This window comes from Oncorhynchus mykiss, chromosome 9 (assembly GCF_013265735.2).
Source record: "Oncorhynchus mykiss isolate Arlee chromosome 9, USDA_OmykA_1.1, whole genome shotgun sequence".
NCBI classification, from domain to species: Eukaryota; Metazoa; Chordata; class Actinopteri; order Salmoniformes; family Salmonidae; genus Oncorhynchus; species Oncorhynchus mykiss.
Genome location: NC_048573.1, coordinates 8,593,155 through 8,613,427, shown reverse-complemented (window position 1 = coordinate 8,613,427; position 20,273 = coordinate 8,593,155). Strand labels below are relative to the sequence as shown.

The following is a 20,273-nucleotide window of genomic DNA, read 5'->3' as shown; positions in this document are numbered from 1 at the left end:
CAAACAAAATGAAAAAAAGGGTGCCCTATTCCCTATGAAGTGCACTACTTTTGACCAGGACCCATAGGACTCTAGTCAAAAGTAATACACCAAATAGGGAACATAGTGCCACTTGGGACACAGACAAAACAATCACATGTTGTGTCCATTGAGGTCCCAATTCTGAAAGTCCCCCATTTCATAAGCTCTCGATCTCCCAACAGTTGAGTCTCCATAGTTTAGACGTGATGATGAAAAAAATAACAATCACAGTTTTTTTTTTGCTCTAAAATGTCTGTTTGAAGGTTACAGATTATGATGAGTGATTAGCATCATATCAGTTTACAAAGCAGAAACATGTTATAGTCTTTCCAGTAAGTGCATAGTCAACATTGACACAGCCACACACACACACACACACGTCTCCCGCTGACACGCAGAACACTCAACTTGCTGCAACCACATAAGTATTTCCCACTTCTGAGTGTGCGTCCCAAATGTGTGTCCTATTCTCTATTGAAGTACACTCTTTTTTAACCAGGGTCTATAGGGCCCTGGTCAAAAGTAGTGCACTATAATTAGGGAATAGGGTGCTCTTTGGGACACACCCTGTGTCTCTGTCTGCTTAGCCACATAGAGGTTTCTGTTGGCCAACTGTTGTGTTTGACCAAACATTCACACTCACGTCCCATGTCTTCTTGGTTAGCTTTTCTTGCAACCATGGTATGGTACGCGTCTTCCCTGAACTACATGTCCCAAGATGCAACAGGAGAAGATCGCGATCAAGCCACCACTTTTTAATCTGCTGGGTCGTGTTCAAAATGGAGTCCCAGGTTGTCCTCACTGTTTCAGTCCGTTTTCTTCCATTTTGGTGCCTCATGAATACAACCATCCAGTCCTGTTTAGGGGCTTAAATGTCTCCCAGATTGTCATAGATGATATCAGGGGATCGCAGGCCGGTGTGGGGGTACCAGGGATTGGGAGGGGGCTTGTGTCTCGACACTTTACTGTAGAGCTCTGTGTGCCTACCTTCCCCTCCTCCTTCCCCACCTACACCCCTGGCCCGGTCTCCCCCTCCCCCAACTACACCCCAGGCCCCTCCTCCGCTACTGTTATTATTGTTCAGGTTAGTTGGACCTCCAGGCCCAGCCTTCCCCAGGGGCAGAGGCACGGGATCCTTCCGAGGAAGAGCAGCCTTTTTGGGCTTGGGGGTGGTAGCAGGCTTGGGTGGCCACTTGGAGCCCCCTGGTCCTCTGATGACGAGGGGAGGCTGTGGTTGTTTTCCATAGGAGGGGACTGCGTAGTTGTCTGTAGGCAGGTTGTAGAGCCCCTCGTGGGGCTGAGGAGGAGGGCTGTCTTTTCCCAAAACACCACCTCCTGCTCGCCCCTCTGGTTCATCATAGATGTGTTCGGCGTCGGTGAGTGACGATGACCCTTCCGCCTGACCCCCGAGAGAACGCATGTTCCCCCCTCCTCCTCTCCCCCCTCCTCCTCTCCCTCCTCTCCCTCTCCCTCCTCCTCCTTCGTCCAGCCCCATAACACCCATATTCTGTATCAGATCCAAACTGATTCGATCATAGAGGTCCGAATAGAGGGGATCGGGCTGGTTGTTGCCATGGTTACGACCCCCAATCCCGAAGACCCCTCCCTCGTCGCCGAGGGGTCGGAGTCGGGGGGTGGGGATTGGAAGGTTTAGGGAGTTGGGGGTCTGTGTCTTGATTGTATCCACAGGGTCAGAGTAGAGACAGTCGCCGGCGGAGAGAGAGGAGAGACGGACAGAGTCAGCGGGTTCAGAGTACACACTCCCCTGTTCCTCTTGAGACGAGGTCGCTCCGACTCCTTTACCTAAGACAACAAATATTGTATTAATCAATATTAAAATTGGTTTGTCAGTCATCAGCATGTACACACAGTCTACGAAAAAAGACAACAATCAAAGTATTTAAAACGAAAAGAGAGAAAAAAACATCAAACGCTTACAATCTCAATACAATAAAATCACACCACAACTTCCTCCTCCTACTTACAATAAATAATACGTCTAATTTTAGGCACTTTTCAAAACCCCCAGTCACATTAAAATGAGTATGATTCTAAAAGTACACTAAACGTGATGAGACTAACCTCCTCGAGGCATGGGTGAGCGCGGGGGCGTCCCCCCCATTCCTATCACCAACGGCGGTGGCTCTGGTAAACTCCTCCCTTTTTGGTTCTGATTTTGGCTCTTCCCTCCATCTCCCTCCCTCCTCCCGAACACTCCATCGGCTGATCCGGGCTTACTCCCTCCGGAACTGGAATCGCCATCCAGATCCCGGTTAGTGGTGTTGCCGTCGACTACCAGGCCACCTCCCGTTGCCACGGAGCTGCGTTGCTGAATGAGGGCAGGGCCAGGGTCGGATTCCAGGCTGCTCAAATGGTAGCTGGAGTGGCACTCCTCGGCCAGGGCTTTCTGTGATTGGATGGCCTGCTCCACGATGAGGAAGATCTCGTTACCCTGTTTGGTCTCGAAGTTGAAGTTCCCCGGACCAGAATCGCAGCGCCGCCCCGCCTCGAACGAAAACATCACCTGAAAACAAAACAAACAAACAAACGAACAACAAAATTATACAACATAATCTACATTCTATAGGTCAGATAGCATATCCCCCGGAGAGAGGGACAAACAAGCTTTCATTTTATTCTGACTCTTATTTTGATGATAAATGTATAATAACTTAGTGTTATTGTCTCTAGTCTGTGAAATGTTATTGTGAAATTGATACGATTCATAAGACAAGACATCAGGCCGTATAAACAAAACAGCAGCTGACAACAAACACCCATCTCCTAAAAAAACATCTCTAAAGCCACTGACTGAAAGAAAGCAAGTCACCATCATGGTTATGAAGTAAAACCCACAGGTCAAATACACATACTTAGCAGATGTTAGTCAAATACACATGGTTAGCAGATGTTATTGGTCAAATACACATATTTAGCAGATGTTAGTCAAATACACATGGTTAGCAGATGTTATTGGTCAAATACACATGTTTAGCAGATGTTAGTCACATACACATGTTTAGCAGATGTTATTGGTCAAATACACATGGTTAGCAGATGTTATTGGTCAAATACACATGTTTAGCAGATGTTATTAGTCAAATACACATGTTTAGCAGATGTTATTAGTCAAATACACATGTTTAGCAGATGTTATTGGTCAAATACACATGTTTAGCAGATGTTATTGCGGGTGTAGCGAAATGCGTGTGTTTCTTGCTCCAACAGCGCAGTAGTATCTTAACAATTCACAACAATACTCACACATCTAAAAGTAAAATAATGAAATTAAGAAATATATAAAAACATTTGGAAGAGCAATGTCAGAGTGGCATTGACTAAAATACAGAAGAATATAATACAGTATAAACACATGAAATGAGTAAAACAGTATGTAAACACTATTAAAGTGACCAGTGATTCCATGTCTATGTTAATGGGGCAGCATCCTCTAAGGTGCAGGGTTGAGTAACCAGTGATTCCATGTCTATGTACACAGGGCAGCAGCCTCTAAGGTGCAGGGTTGAGTAACCAGTGATTCCATGTCTATGTATATAGGGCAGCAGCCTCTAAGGTGCAGGGTTGAGTAACCGGGTGGTAGCCGGCTAGTGATGGCTGTTTAACAGTCTGCTGGCTTTGAGATAGAAGATGTTTTTCAGTCTCTCGGTCCCAGCTTATATGCACCTGTACTGACCTCGCCTTCTGGATGATAGCGGGGTGAACAGGCCATGGACCGGGTGGTTGTTGTAGTGGTAATATTCATAACCCCAGGTAGTGGTAATATTAATAGGTAGTGGTAATATTAATAACCCCAGGTAGTGGTAATATTAATAGGTAGTGGTAATATTAATAACCCCAGGTAGTGGTAATAGTAATAGGTAGTGGTAATAGTAATAACCCCAGGTAGTGGTAATATTCATAACCCCAGGTAGTGGTAATATTAATAGGTAGTGGTAATAGTAATAACCCCAGGTAGTGGTAATATTAATAGGTAGTGGTAATAGTAATAACCACAGGTAGTGGTAATAGTAATAACCCCAGGTAGTGGTAGTGGTAATAGTAATAGGTAGTGGTAATAGTAATAACCCCAGGTAGTGGTAATAGTAATAACCCCAGGTAGTGGTAATAGTAATAACCCCAGGTAGTGGTAATAGTAATAACCCCAGGTAGTGGCAATAGTAATAACCCCAGGTAGTGGCAATAGTAATAACCCCAGGTAGTGGTAATAGTAATAACCCCAGGTAGTGGTAATAGTAATAGGTAGTGGTAATATTAATAACCTCAGGTAGTGGTAATAGTAATAGGTAGTGGTAATATTCATAACCCCAGGTAGTGGTAATATTAATAGGTAGTGGTAATAGTAATAACCCCAGGTAGTGGTAATAGTAATAACCCCAGGTAGTGGTAATATTAATAGGTAGTGGTAATAGTAATAACCACAGGTAGTGGTAATAGTAATAACCCCAGGTAGTGGTAGTGGTAATAGTAATAGGTAGTGGTAATAGTAATAACCCCAGGTAGTGGTAATATTAATAACCCCAGGTAGTGGTAATAGTAATAACCCCAGGTAGTGGTAATAGTAATAACCCCAGGTAGTGGTAATAGTAATAACCCCAGGTAGTGGTAATAGTAATAACCCCAGGTAGTGGTAATAGTAATAACCCCAGGTAGTGGTAATAGTAATAACCTTGGGTAGTGGTAATAGTAATAGGTAGTGGTAATAGTAATAACCCCAGGTAGTGGTAATAGTAATAACCCCAGGTAGTGGTAATAGTAATAGGTAGTGGTAATAGTAATAACCCCAGGTAGTGGTAATAGTAATAACCCCAGGTAGTGGTAATAGTAATAACCCCAGGTAGTGGTAATGGTAATAACCCCAGGTAGTGGTAATGGTAATAGGTAGTGGTAATAGTAATAACCCCAGGTAGTGGTAATAGTAATAACCGCAGGTAGTGGTCATAGGTAGTGGTAATAGTAATAACCCCAGGTAGTGGTAATAGTAATAACCCCAGGTAGTGGTAATAGTAATAGGTAGTGGTAATAGTAATAACCCCAGGTAGTGGTAATAGTAATAACCCCAGGTAGTGGTAATAGTAATAGGTAGTGGTAATAGTAATAACCCCAGGTAGTGGTAATAGTAATAACCCCAGGTAGTGGTAATAGTAATAACCCCAGGTAGTGGTAATGGTAATAACCCCAGGTAGTGGTAATGGTAATAGGTAGTGGTAATAGTAATAACCCCAGGTAGTGGTAATAGTAATAACCCCAGGTAGTGGTAATAGTAATAGGTAATGGTAATAGTAATAACCCCAGGTAGTGGTAATAGTAATAGGTAGTGGTAATATTAATAATCACAGGTAGTGGTAATAGTAATAACCTCAGGTAGTGGTAATAGTAATAACCCCAGGTAGTGGTAATAGTAATAACCTCAGGTAGTGGTAATAGTAATAACCTCAGGTAGCTGTATCTGTTCTAAAACCATAGACCTTACTTAGCACCCTGCTCTCTGGGCGCGTTCCAGTGGATCACTTTTGTCAATTCGGTGTACATCGTTGAATTCATGTCGTACTTTCTCTCCCCAATTGATAAAACAATACATTACAACATTTACAATATATTTACAGTTTGAGTGTGCGACTTGGGGGTTGGAAACATGTTTATTTCAACATTTCAACAAAAATGTCAAATCTAATTTATTTGTCACATGCACATGGTTAGCAGATGCGAGTGTAGTGAAATGTGTATAAACGATGGCGACACTGTCATGTTTCACTGCAAAAAAAATGACATCTAAGCAAGCTTAAATATCTTGCATTGATAAAATGACTTTTTAAATGTTTGACTTTGTATCCCTCATTTAGTTGGGTATCCTTTACATGAAATCAATCTGATTTTTATATGAATATAGGCTTGCTAAAGTGCCAGAATTCAGCAACCCTGTGTCACTTGTAGGAAGATGTGAACCCACTTAATCCCAACATTTCTCCAGCTTTTCACCATCATTGTAAAGCCCTAGTTATTATGTTGCTTTGACAAAGTCCTAAATTCCCAAGATTATTATATACTTTATTTAATTAGTGATTAAATGTACGTCTTTTTTTACATCTTTAACGTTACATGAACTGACCTCTCGTTTTTATATGGTGAAACTACTCCTTTAAAAAAAATGTTTTTACCATTGAACATTTAATATTCAAATATTCATAGAGTAAAAGCAGGGGAGCGGGTCGAGAAAAACACGTCCAACCTGTTATGCATAGACAGACAGGCTGGAAATGAATTAACAATGACTGAACAAAAGGATGAAGCTCGCATTCAAATGCAACTTCCTGTTGCAACACAACAAGCTTCCATTCCCCCTCACAAGGGGGTTTAAAGGCTCATTTAAGAAGAAATCGTTAACCCTCTTTACGGTCAACCCTGTTACTTTATTTTGCACTTGGCTATAGTTTTTAAAAAAATAACATAAAAACGTACCTCTTAAGACAGGAAAACATGTTTTTTTATGAAGTTGAACATGACAGAATGTTAAAATGAGTGCGTGCGTTCGGCATCCATACACCTGTGTGTCAGAGGTTCCGTTAGCCAATAAGGGCAGGCTTTTGGTCGGTACATTTTTTTTGAAAAAAGTCGATAAATAAAATTGTTACCGGCCAAATTGAATATGTTAGGCAGGCTGTCAGACGCTAAATGTCCCACCTATCCCAGAGAGGTTTTAAACAAGTGGATTCAGGGATCGAGCTGGAGCTGGAGCTGGAGCTAGAGCTGGAGCTAGAGCTGGAGCTGGGCCTGGAGCTGGGCCTGGAGCTGGGCCTGGAGCTGGAGCTGGGCCTGGAGCTGGGCCTGGAGCTGGAGCTGGAGCTAGAGCTGGACCTGGAGCTAGAGCTAGAGCTAGAGCTGGAGCTGGGCCTGGAGCTAGAGCTAGAGCTAGAGCTGGAGCTGGAGCTGGGCCTGGTTTAAGCTGGATGCCACCATAGACGTGAAAAGGAACACCACACACTTTCCCTCTTTCAATACAGTGGATAAAAAGGGGTTATCCCAGGTGTCCTCTCTGACTGAAAGTGATCATTTATGCCAACAAAGGGTATCATGCTCTGCTGGCACATTGTACAACAGACGGCCACAGGCAGAAAGTGTACAATGTAATAATGTGCCGTGTAGCCCAAAGATATTGCTTTAGTTGTGTTGAACTTGACAGTAACACTTGTGGTGTGAGTGAGGGGGAATTATAAAAAAAATGTACTCTGTGAACGTTATTTTTGCACACATGTAGCCTTGTGCACTTGATCGATGTCTACTGTAGTGGCCACTATAATGGAACAAAAATACAATGCCTGTTTGTTTCATTATATTTCTACTTTAAGATGTTGTTTTCCCAAGTGCAATATTTATGTGAGGTCACAAGCGTTCTATTATAAAGGCTGTCATGGTAACAAGCATTCTGTTATAACGGCTGTCATGGTAACAAGCATTCTGTTATAAAGGCTGTCATGGTAACAAGCATTCTGTTATAACGGCTGTCATGGTAACAAGCATTCTGTTATAAAGGCTGTCATGGTAACAAGCATTCTGTAATAAAGGCTGTCATGGTAACAAGCATTCTATTATAAAGGCTGTCATGGTAACAAGCATTCTGTTATAAAGGCTGTCATGGTAACAAGCATTCTGTTATAAAGGCTGTCATGGTAACAAGCGTTCTGTTATAAAGGCTGTCATGGCTAACTGCAATAGTAGTGTATTGTTTTTTTCTCAAGACATGAGTGTCATTTGCAGTAAAGTCTCGGCAACAAATAACATTGGATTGCTTTCTTTCCATGTTTTAGCTGTGAGTCAGGTTCACATCAACCACTTTTAATATCACACACAGAGACTTGATCATGTAGATCATCCTCATCTGTGTTGTTTAATTAGTTAAAACCTGCATTCCCTCCTATCTGGGATTAACTACATGTTTCAGTGCAACAACAAAAACACTGGCACCTTTTTGGGCCCAAATACAAATACAGACTCCTAAAGGAAACAATGAATGTTCAAAAATTAGCAGGAGACAGCTGAGTGGATTCTGGAGAGGGACACGGCTATAGGCTATCTTCACCACGGACTCCTCCTCGACATTTTAAAATGATACTCAAGACACATTATCTTCACGTATTTGAGATGTTTTGTCACTGACAGCCGCAACTCAATAATCAGCTAGTTGTTTTGTCACGCGCTGCCTGTGAAAGGACTTCCTCATACGCCATTTGTCTCCTGTTACATTGGTTTTTCACTTGAACTTACTTTCATTTATTGTCCAGAAGCCAAAAGCACAATCCTAGTCATATTTGCGACCGATCCTAGTTGTTGTATCTTCAGATTCATCGTCTTTCTACGTTTCTAAAGGAGATGTTCATCTCTGTCATATAATGCTGGCATCAGGTGCTCTGTTTAGAACGGTGATTTCCCACAAATTGTCTTTTGGCAAATGTTTGAAAATTACGTTTTATTGGCTGCTCCATTACAGGAGTTGTATGTTCTGTTAATATGAATTACCATAATCTACATGTGATTTGTGTCATTCTGAGCACCGTGGTTGGACCTCCCTAATAGGTTACTCACCCAATGCATATGGGTCTGGTGCATTTCTCAAATGACTGGGAAATTAAAATCTTCCTTGTCGGGCGCCACATTTTCCTAACGGAAAAAGCTGGTGTGTGTGTGTGTGTGTATATATATAAACCCACCTTGTCACGTCCATATCTCCTCAGTAGTTTGTAGGGCCAGATCAGTAGACTGCTCTTGGTCCTGGACTCCTTCAGTATAAGACTGTCATTGTCAGCCTTCAGCCAGTAGGTTCCCAACAGACCACAACGCTCTGAGGCCTCAGTCCTCTGCACACTTACCCAGAACTCATTCACTGTAGAGGGGGAGAGAGGGAGGGGTAAGGGACAAAACCATAAATCAAACCTTCATTTGAGAGAGAGAGACAGAGAGAGAGAGGGACAGAGAGAGAGAGAGGGACACAGAGACAGAGATACAGAGAGAGAGAGAGGGACAGAGAGAGAGAGATTCAGAGAGAGAGAGAGAGATTCAGAGAGAGAGAGAGAGGGACAGAGAGAGAGACACACACAGAGAGAGAGAGAGAGAGGGGGACAGAGAGAGAGAGAGAGATTCAGAGAAAGAGAGAGGGACAGAGAGAGGGACAGAGAGAGAGAGAGGGACAGAGAGAGAGAGACACACAGAGAGAGAGAGAGGGACAGAGAGAGAGAGAGGGACAGAGAGAGAGAGAGAGACACAGAGAGAGAGAGAGAGGGACAGAGAGACACAGAGAGAGAGAGGGACAGAGAGAGAGGAGAGAGGGACAGAGAGAGAGAGAGAGAGAGAGAGAGAGGGACAGAGAGAGAGGAGAGAGGGACAGAGAGAGAGAGAGAGAGAGAGAGAGAGAGAGAGAGAGAGGGACAGAGAGACACAGAGAGAGAGAGTGTTTTCTCTAGTTGTTTTCCCCAGTAGTCTCCACTTTCCTCTAGAGACAGTGATGAACCCAATGCCAGGGACTAGTCTACAAAGAACACAGACTGAGAAAGCAGGAGTGTCGTTCGGAAGACTTGCCTTCCATACTATTTTCACAATCTGTTTAGCAATTTAAATTGAAAGGGAAGTTAGAAGTAGAATTAAACCATTCTAGATTCAAATAAAACGGCAGGTCTTGTGGTTTAAAATGTGTGTTCTTTTTTTTAACCCTTGGCCTTTTCGTTTGTCAGTCAGCCTTTAACAGAAAGTGACAGTTTGTTGCATCACCATAGCGATGAACGCTGTACAACCCTGCTTTTCCCCCTCTCAACAGAACTTTAAGACTTCCATTCTCCATGTTTCTTCTTCTTTGTTTCTTGTCTGTATACTGCAATTCAGCTTTTAGCTGGGAACATTTACAAGACAGTCTAATTAATAATAATAATAATAATAAAACCTTGAAATGCTGTACCTTCCCCCAGCTTCTCCGTATAAATATATGTCAACAGACAGACTCTCACTGTCCAATGTCTGTGAAAGGGAGGGGCTGTGTTGACCATTTGGGACACTGAGGGTGATTTGATTAAGAAAGCTAATCTGGTCTCCACAGAGTCTTGTTGATATGAACGTTGCTAAGAAATGATTAGTCCATAACCACTGTTTGTGGAATACGTTTTTTTTTTTTTTTACAGGCTCAATGCACTCACAAAACTCACGGGGTATTAGTGGCTGTGTGTGTGTGTGTATTTACCCTCTTCTCGGCTGGAATAGATGAGATTCTCAGCCATCTGTAGATTAGTCTTTCCGTTAGAGTCAGACACGCTACTGCTGCTACCACTAACCCCCTGAGAGAGAGGGAGAGAGAGAGGGAGAGGGAGAGAAAAGAGTGCGGGGGAGAAAGAGAGAGGGCGAGAGGGAGGGTGGAGAGAGAGAGGTGGGATAGAGAAATTATTAATTGATTCAGTTATTGCTATAATTCAGACTCACATAAGAATCGTACTTTTCCACACATTTTACAACCTTACAGAGAGAGACAGAGGGAGAAAGAGAGAGACAGAGGGAGGGTGAGAAGGAGGGTGGAGAGAGAAACACTGAGTGAGCAAATCTAAACTCCCACGCTGTCTGAAGAGTATCTTCCCTTTTCTCCTTGTCAGTGCAGGTGAACATCTCTAACTGATATCCAGCCTACACCCTATACTCAAAGGACTGGAAGCATTACAATGCTAGAAGGCTAAACGGCTAGAAGATTAAAAGGCTAGAAGGCTAGAATATTAAAAGGCTAGACAGCTAGATGGCTAAACGGCTAGAAGGCTAGACGGCTAGACAGCTAAAAGACTAGACAGCTAAAAGGCTAGACGGCTAGAAGGCTAGACGGCTAGAAGGCTAAATGGCTAGAAGGCTAAACGGCTAGAAGGCTAAATGGCTAGAAGGCTAAACGGCTAGAAGGCTAGACAGCTAGAAGGCTAAACGGCTAGAAGGCTAAACGGCTAGAAGGCTAAACGGCTAGACAGCTAGAAGGCTAAACGGTTAGAAGGCTAAACGGCTAGAAGGCTAAACGGCTAGAAGGCTAGACAGCTAGAAGACCTAAGGAAGTTCCCTCAGTATCTGGTACTGAAAACCCACATAGCACAGAAACAGAGGGAGCGAGACAGAGGGAGCGAGACAGAGGGAGCGAGACAGAGGGAGAGAAAGACAGAGAGAAAGAATGAGGGAGAGAGAGAGATAGAGAGGTGTTTCTTCACTTTACCCCAAAGGCGATCTCACACATCTTCTCCACCCACTCTGTGCTGACGCTTCTCTCTGCGGCGAGCACATGAGTCTTGTCGTTGGTTTCCACACAAAAGGCGGACATATTGTCTTTGGGACAGGCTTCAGTGAGGGCAGGGAGGATAGAGATACAATCTGATAGACGGATAACCTGAGGAGGAGAGAGAGGGACAGAGCAGTAGAGGGGAGAGAGAGATAGAGATGATTATTCATTTTATATTGTCTTGGGACAGAAAAATTCATTCTTATTTTTGAACTTTCAACCCAACCCCTCAAGCCCCTCCCCCCCCTACCACATTTTCCCATCGATCCGGGGATTTGAACCAACAACTAGGCCTGGGAGATATGGCCTAAAAATCATATCTACAGTTTTTCAAATTTATGGGTGATTCAAGACATATATCTAAATAAACGTTGTATAATTAAAGGCCCAATACACTGCATTTCAATCAGTCAGCAATAATCTTGTGAATTCAGGGCTTGTGAAGATAAACCTAGGCTAAATATAAGCCTTGCTCAATCATAATTATTTTATCAAAGTAGTTGTACCTGTTTTTTGTGTGTTTTTTTTTGCAATAATCACTGATTTGGCTTTCAAGTCTGTTTTATAAAATTGCCTTTTTTGTTACAGATGTAACCAGAACCATGCAAAATGCACATTCACTAATAATGACCAACTTCTGGTAGCAGCCATTATAGAACATTAACACAGTTCTCTTAAAACAATCTGTCAAGCACAAGCCCACGTGCTAGTGAGTAGCTCATGTTTACATTTCAAGTTTAGGCAACTTGGATCTATTTGCTAGCTAACGAGGTTGAACAGTCTAATTATTATGAACACCCCATTCTGTCCGTCTCCAACTGTTTTAACAGCAGGCTAGCCCGTCCACTTGGTTCAGATGTTGAAATCAAGTGGCCAACCTTATTTCTCACAATGAGAACAGGTTATATAATTGTGTATTATGCTTATTTCACGTGTATTAAACACAGACTAGACAGCTAGTACAACAGTGTTGGACTGAAATGCTGCTAGCGGAACGTGGTTACCCCAATGCCGCCCGCTACAAACTGAGCATTCATTTTCCTGAATCAATGTTCATTGACACTCTCGTTTTACTAGTGTCTGTCTACTAGCGTCTGTCTACTAGCGTCTGTCTACTAGCGTCTGTCTACTAGCGTCTGTCTACTAGCGTCTGTCTACTAGCGTCTGTTTACTAGCGTCTGTCTACTAGCGTCTGTCTACTAGCGTCTGTCTACTAGCGTCTGTCTACTAGCGTCTGTCTACTAGCGTCTGTCTACTAGCGTCTGTCTACTAGCGTCTTTACTAGTGTCTGTCTACTAGTGTCTGTTTACTAGTGTCTGTCTACTAGTGTCTGTCTACTAGTGTCTGTCTACTAGTGTCTGTCTACTAGTGTCTGTCTACTAGTGTCTTTACTAGTGTCTTTACTAGTGTCTGTTTACTAGTGTCTGTCTACTAGTGTCTGTCTACTAGTGTCTGTTTACTAGTGTCTGTTTACTAGTGTCTGTCTACTAGTGTCTGTCTACTAGTGTCTGTCTACTAGTGTCTGTTTACTAGTGTCTGTTACTAGTGTCTGTCTCAATTGGAGTAGTTGAGACATAAAAATAGTATTGTTCGTATTGTTATCTTCTCCTCTATTACAGTGAAATACTGTCTCCAAGTGTTCTGGTGTCCATATGACCCATTCTGTTGGGTATCCCCATTCCCCTATTCTCCACACTGACTAGGTATCCCCATTCCCCTATTCTCCACACTGACTAGGTATCCCCATTCCCCTATTCTCCACACTGTCTAGGTATCCCCATTCCCCTATTCTCCACACTGTCTAGGTATCCCCATTCCCCTATTCTCCACACTGACTAGGTATCCCCTTTCCCCTCTCCTCAACACTGTCTAGGTATCCCCTTAACACTGTCTAGGTGTCCCCATTCCCCTATTTTCCACACTGACTAGGTATCCCCATTCCCCTCTCCTCAACACTGTCTAGGTATCCCCATTCCCCTATTCTCCACACTGTCTAGGTATCCCCTATTCCCCTCTCCTCAACACTGTCTAGGTATCCCATTTCCCCTCTCCTCAACACTGACTAGGTATCCCCTTTCCCCTCTCCTCAACACTGTCTAGGTATCGCCTTTCCCCTCTCCTCAACACTGACTAGGTATCCCCTTTCCCCTCTCCTCAACACTGACTAGGTATCCCCATTCCACTCTCCTCAACACTGACTAGGTATCCCCATTCCCCTCTCCTCAACACTGTCTAGGTATCCCCATTCCCCTCTCCTCAACACTGTCTAGGTATCCCCTTTCCCCTCTCCTCAACACTGTCTAGGTATCCCCTTTCCCCTCAACACTGACTAGGTATCCCCTTTCCCCTCAACACTGTCTAGGTATCCCCTTTCCCCTCAACACTGTCTAGGTATCCCCTTTCCCCTCTCCTCAACACTGTCTAGGTATCCCCTTTCCCCTCAACACTGTCTAGGTATCCCCTTTCCCCTCAACACTGTCTAGGTATCCCCTTTCCCCTCAACACTGACTAGGTATCCCCTTTCCCCTCAACACTGTCTAGGTATCCCCTTTTCCCTCTCCTCAACACTGTCTAGATATCCCCTTTCCCCTCTCCTCCACACTGACTAGGTATCCCCATTCCCCTCTCCTCAACACTGTCTAGGTATCCCCTTTCCCCTCTCCTCAACACTGTCTAGGTATCCCCTTTCCCCTCTCCTCAACACTGTCTAGGTATCCCCTTTCCCCTCTCCTCAACACTCTCTAGGTATCCCCTTTCCCCTCTCCTCAACACTGTCTAGGAATCCCCTTTCCCCTCAACACTGTCTAGGGATCCCCTTTCCCCTCAACACTGTCTAGGTATCCCCTTTCCCCTCAACACTGTCTGGGTATCCCCTTTCCCCTCAACACTGTCTGGGTATCCCCTTTCCCCTCAACACTGTCTAGGTATCCCCTTTCCCCTCCCCTCAACACTGTCTAGGTATCCCCTTTCCCCTCAACACTGTCTAGGTATCCCCTTTCCCCTCCCCTCAACACTGTCTAGGTATCCCCTTTCCCCTCAACACTGTCTAGGTATCCCCTTTCCCCTCAACACTGTCTAGGTATCCCCTTTCCCCTCAACACTGTCTAGGTATCCCCTTTCCCCTCAACACTGTCTAGGTATCCCCTTTCCCCTCCCCTCAACACTGTCTAGGTATCCCCTTTCCCCTCAACACTGTCTAGGTACCCCCTTTCCCCTCAACACTGTCTAGGCATCCACTTTCCCCTCAACACTGTCTAGGTATCCCCTTTCCCCTCAACACTGTCTAGGTATCCCCTTTCCCCTCCCCTCAACACTGTCTAGGTATCCCCTTTCCCCTCAACACTGTCTAGGTATCCCCTTTCCCCTCAACACTGTCTAGGTATCCCCTTTCCCCTCAACACTGTCTAGGTATCCCCTTTCCCCTCAACACTGTCTAGGTATCCCCTTTCCCCTCTCCTCAACACTGTCTAGGTATCCCCTTTCCCCTCCCCTCAACACTGTCTAGGTATCCCCTTTCCCCTCAACACTGTCTAGGTATCCCCTTTCCCCTCAACACTGTCTAGGTATACCCTTTCCCCTCTCCTCAACACTGTCTAGGTATCCCCTTTCCCCTCCCCTCAACACTGTCTAGGTATCCCCTTTCCCCTCAACACTGTCTAGGTATCCCCTTTCCCCTCAACACTGTCTAGGTATCCCCTTTCCCCTCAACACTGTCTAGGTATCCCCTTTCCCCTCAACACTGTCTAGGTATCCCCTTTCCCCTCAACACTGTCTAGGTATCCCCTTTCCCCTCAACACTGTCTAGGTATCCCCTTTCCCCTCTCCTCAACACTGTCTAGGTATCCCCTTTCCCCTCTCCTCAACACTGTCTAGGTATCCCCTTTCCCCTCCCCTCAACACTGTCTAGGTATCCCCTTTCCCCTCAACACTGTCTAGGTATCCCCTTTCCCCTCAACACTGTCTAGGTATACCCTTTCCCCTCTCCTCAACACTGTCTAGGTATCCCCTTTCCCCTCCCCTCAACACTGTCTAGGTATCCCCTTTCCCCTCAACACTGTCTAGGTATCCCCTTTCCCCTCAACACTGTCTAGGTATCCCCTTTCCCCTCAACACTGTCTAGGTATCCCCTTTCCCCTCCCCTCAACACTGTCTAGGTATCCCCTTTCCCCTCAACACTGTCTAGGTATACCCTTTCCCCTCTCCTCAACACTGTCTAGGTATCCCCTTTCCCCTCCCCTCAACACTGTCTAGGTATCCCCTTTCCCCTCAACACTGTCTAGGTATCCCCTTTCCCCTCAACACTGTCTAGGTATCCCCTTTCCCCTCAACACTGTCTAGGTATCCCCTTTCCCCTCAACACTGTCTAGGTATCCCCTTTCCCCTCTCCTCAACTTTGTTGGCGTGAGAGGCAGGGGGAGGGGCTTGGTGTGTGTGTGTGTGTGTGTGTGTGTGTGTGTGTGTGTGTGTGTGTGTGTGTAAACCATAGAGGAAGAGGCGAATCAAACCTCACCTAAATCTGTCCAAAATATGACCAATGTGTTTCTATGGGCTTATATTGGACCTAAACTTGTCGCCTGCCTTCCTGCCTTTGGGACAATGACTCTCATTGTTAGGACGGAGACGTGCATCTCTTCATTATATCCAGATCTCTGGTGTAAATGGGACACAGCACAGAAGGAGACGACCAAAAAGACAACATGAGAACAAGCGGACATAATCGCTCAGAAACAAAACCTTGATTCTTGCGATACAGGCATTTGGAATATCGCACAAAACCATAAATTGAAATGAATCTAATTAATTCGATATATCGCCCAGCCCTACGTCCGACCAAGGATTTGAACCTACAACCCTCTTGTCCAATCAGGGATTTGAACCTACCTTCTTGTCTAGTTTCTTGGTGTTGGGTTTGTCGCTGGACCCGCCCCCTGAGCAGTCAAAAAACTCTAAGCGAGCGATGCCGTTTTGACTGGCTGGGTAGAGGACAAACCAGTTCTTCTTCCATTTCTGATGTAGGGAGAGAGATGAGAGGGAGAGAGACGAGAGGGAGAAAGACTGATGTTACAAATGATCAGTTATTCAATCCAACTACTAAAATGGAAACAGCTTTTAGGAGAGTAAACCTGTTTGGTAACCACAGTCAGTACTAACCAAATGAATGTGTTCTTTAGTAAATAAAATTACTATAGTTAATTCTATCTAGATCACTAGGACACGAGGACACTAGATCACTAAGACACTAGGACACTAGATCACGAGGACACGAGGATATTAGGACACTAGTGATCTATATGAGAACACAGAACAACCCTTGAGGGGAAATAGGGGAAATCTGCAGAAGGCCTTAGTGGTATACAGGAAGTGGTATACTGGAAGTGGTATACAGGAAGTAGGAACGTTTAGAGGCCTGTACTCAAGTCCCTAAGAGAAAGTCTAATCAGTCATACACACACACAGTCTCTCAAAACAGGTGGTTGAAGACCTATTCAGAGAATGGAACCTCCAATTGGGCTATCTATAACAAGAGGAAGTACCAGCTAACATCACGGAGTCCCTTCCTGTTCAGAGACACAGTGTGTCCTCAGTAAACACAGGAGGTGACTAACTAGGAGTGTGTGTGTGTGTGTGTGTGTGTTTACATTCTGCCTAGAGTGTAAACAAATTAGGTGGCCCTATGTCATAATCTCATTGCCTTATTTACAAAATATTGAGCTAATGTTTAGACTCTTAACAAACAGGAATGGATGTGTGAGAGAACGGTCTGACAGAGGCATGACCTTTCTATAGACAGACTCAAGCTCTTTACATGATCAAATGTCACTGCTCACGCCATGCAAATAACACATCAACTCTAAGGCATAAGCCTGACAGAGAGAGAGAGAGAGAGAGAGAGAGAGAGAGGGAAGCGAGAGCGAGAGAGGAGGAAGAGAGAGAGGGAGAGGGGGAAGAGGGAGAGGAGGAAGAGAGAGAGAGGGGGAAGACAGAGAGGGGGAAGACAGAGAGGGGGAAGACAGAGAGGGGGAAGACAGAGAGGGGGAAGACAGAGAGAGGGGGAAGAGGGAGGGAGGAAGAGAGAGGGGGAAGAGAGAGAGGGAGAGGGGGAAGAGAGAGAGGGAGAGGGGGAAGAGAGAGGGAGAGGGGGAAGAGAGAGAGGGAGGGAGAGGAGGAAGAGAGAGAGGGAGGGAGAGGAGGAAGAGAGAGAGAGGGAGAGAGAGAAGGGGAAGACAGAAGGAGAGAGAGGGGGAAGAGGGAGGGAGGAAGAGGGAGAAGAGGAAGAGAGAGAGAGGGAAGACAGAGAAGGAGAGAGGGGGAAGAGATAGAGGGGGGAAAGAGGGGTCAAAGTGAATATGTTCGGGCCTAAATGACATCAGTGATGGAGAGTACACAGAGACACCCACACACACAGACACACTCACAGACACCCACACTCACACATAGACATACACACTAACACAGTGTTGTCTCACATAACAATCTTAAAATGAATGCAGTAATGTACAGTGTATTCTGAAAGTTTTCAGACCCCTTGACTTTTCCCACATTTTGTTACGTTTAAGCCTTATTCTAAAATGGATGAGGAAAAAAAATAACAATTTAATCAATCTACACACAATACCCCGCAATGACATCACAATATCCCATAATGACGTCACAGTACCCCATAATGACAAAGCAAAAACAGGTTTGGATATTTTCAGCAAATTTATTACAAATAAAAACTGAAATATCACATTTACATAAGTATTCAGACCCTGCACTCAGTACTTTGTTGAAGCACCTTTGACAGCGATTACAACCTCGGGTCTTCTTGGGTATGAAGCTACACGCATGGAACACCTGTATTTGGGGAGTTTCTCCCATTCTTCTCTGCAGATCCTCTCAAGCTCTGTCAGGTTGGATGGGGAGCAACACTGCACAGCTTCACCGTGACGCTTGGCATTCAAGCCAAAGAGTTCAATCTTGGTTTCATCAGTCCAGAGAATCTTGTTTCTCACTGCGCCACCCGGGAGGCTACCGACCAAGCCCTCCCTAACCCGGACGACGCTAGGCCAATTGTGCGTCGCCCCACGGACCTCCCGGTCGCGGCCGGTTACGACAGACCCTGGGCGCGAACCCAGGGACTCTGATGGCACAGCTGGCGCTGCAGTACAGCGCCCTTAACCACTGCGCCACCCGGGAGGCTCACTGTGTTCTTGGGGACCTTCAATGCTGTAGAAATATTTTAGTACCCTTCCCCAGATCTGTGCCTCGACACAATCCTGTCTCAGAGCTCTACAGATAATTCCTTCGACCTCATGGCTTTACAAATCATGTCCAATCAATTGAATTTACCACAGTTGGACTCCAATCAATTTGTAGAAACATCTCAAGGATGATCAATGGAAACAGGATGCACCAGAGCTCAATTTTGAGTCTCATAGCAAAAGGTTTGAATACTTTCCGAATGCTCCTGCAAGTGGCTCTGGGTAGAACGTCTGCTAAATGACTCAAATGTCAATATAACTGCCGCTGAGACAGAAACCAGGGGACAGGAAGTGTGTGGGATAATTACCCAGGAGCCTCTGCTTCCTCCTGCCTGCTATCTGCAGCTGTGTATCCCTTCTTCGCGCACGCGCACACACACACACACACACACACACACACGTGAGATCAGATCACTGTAACTGTATAAAAATTAAAAACGTAAATTATAATGTAATACCTGTATTATATAGCATTGGTGCATATAGCCTACTGTATAATCTATAGGTATAATCTGTAGGTAATCTTTAGGTAATCTGTAGGTATAATCTGTAGGTATAATCTGTAGGTAATCTGTAGGTATAATCTGTAGGTATAATCTGTAGGTAATCTGTAGGTATAATTTGTAGGTATAATCTGTAGGTAATCTTTAGGTATAATCTGTAGGTAATCTTTAGGTATAATCTGTAGGTAATCTTTAGGTAATCTGTAGGTATAATCTGTAGGTATAATCTGTAGGTAATCTTTAGGTATAATCTGTAGGTAATCTGTAGGTAATCTTTAGGTATAATTTGGTGTTTCTGCATGCAGTATCCTGGTATGTTGTGTTGACATGACGATACTAAATGAACGAGCCAGCAGCACCAAATAAGGCAATGGTACAAGCATCAACCGCTAATACTGAATGGAAATTATGCAAATGAACTGATAGAGAGAGAGCGATAGAGAGAGATAGAGAGACAGAGAGACAGAGAGACAGAGAGACAGAGAGACAGAGAGACAGAGAGAGAGAGACAGAGAGAGAGAGAGAGAGAGAGAGAGCGAGAGAGAGGGGACATGGACTTCCTCAAACCTGTGTCCTTTTAAAATAAATCATGTGTGTGTTTTCCGCTTTCTGCAGCTGCATTTACCTTTAACAAACTGGTGTTATAGTTATAGTGTAGAGTGGAGAGTGTTGTAGTGTAGAGTGTAGGGTGTTATAGTTATAGTGGAGAGTGTAGGGTGTTATAGTTATAGTGGAGAGTGGAGGGTGTTATAGTGTAGAGTGTTATAGTTATAGTGGAGAGTGGAGGGTGTTATAGTGTAGAGTGTAGGGTGTTATAGTTATAGTGGAGAGTGGAGGGTGTTATAGTGTAGAGTGTAGGGTGTTATAGTTATAGTGTAGAGTGGAGTGTGTTATAGTGTAGAGTGGAGGGTGTTATAGTTATAGTGGAGAGTGGAGGGTGTTATAGTGTAGAGTGGAGGGTGTTATAGTGTAGAGTGGAGGGTGTTATAGTTATAGTGTAGAGTGGAGGGTGTTATAGTGTAGAGTGGAGGGTGTTATAGTTATAGTGTAGAGTGGAGGGTGTTATAGTGTAGAGTGGAGGGTGTTATAGTGTAGAGTGGAGGGTGTTATAGTGGAGAGTGTAGGGTGTTATAGTTATAGTGTAGAGTGGAGGGTGTTATAGTGTAGAGTGTAGGGTGTTATAGTTATAGTGTAGAATGGAGGGTG

At 44.5% G+C, this 20,273-nt stretch overlaps 1 protein-coding gene across 1 annotated transcript in view; it reads right to left on the bottom strand.

Moving 5' to 3' along the window:
* Positions 1–227: 227 nt before the first annotated feature.
* Positions 228–20,273, bottom strand: part of dok1b (docking protein 1b) — a 31,656-nt gene continuing 11,610 nt past the window's right edge. Inside the window, exons 2-7 of the mRNA XM_036987249.1 lie at positions 16,202–16,327; positions 11,258–11,428; positions 10,262–10,355; positions 8,745–8,917; positions 2,104–2,545; positions 228–1,824 (exon numbers count right to left, since the gene is read on the bottom strand). Coding sequence (XP_036843144.1) covers positions 890–1,824; positions 2,104–2,545; positions 8,745–8,917; positions 10,262–10,355; positions 11,258–11,428; positions 16,202–16,327 — 1,941 coding nt within the window. The 3' untranslated portion in view covers positions 228–889. The remainder of the gene's footprint in view (positions 1,825–2,103; positions 2,546–8,744; positions 8,918–10,261; positions 10,356–11,257; positions 11,429–16,201; positions 16,328–20,273) is intronic.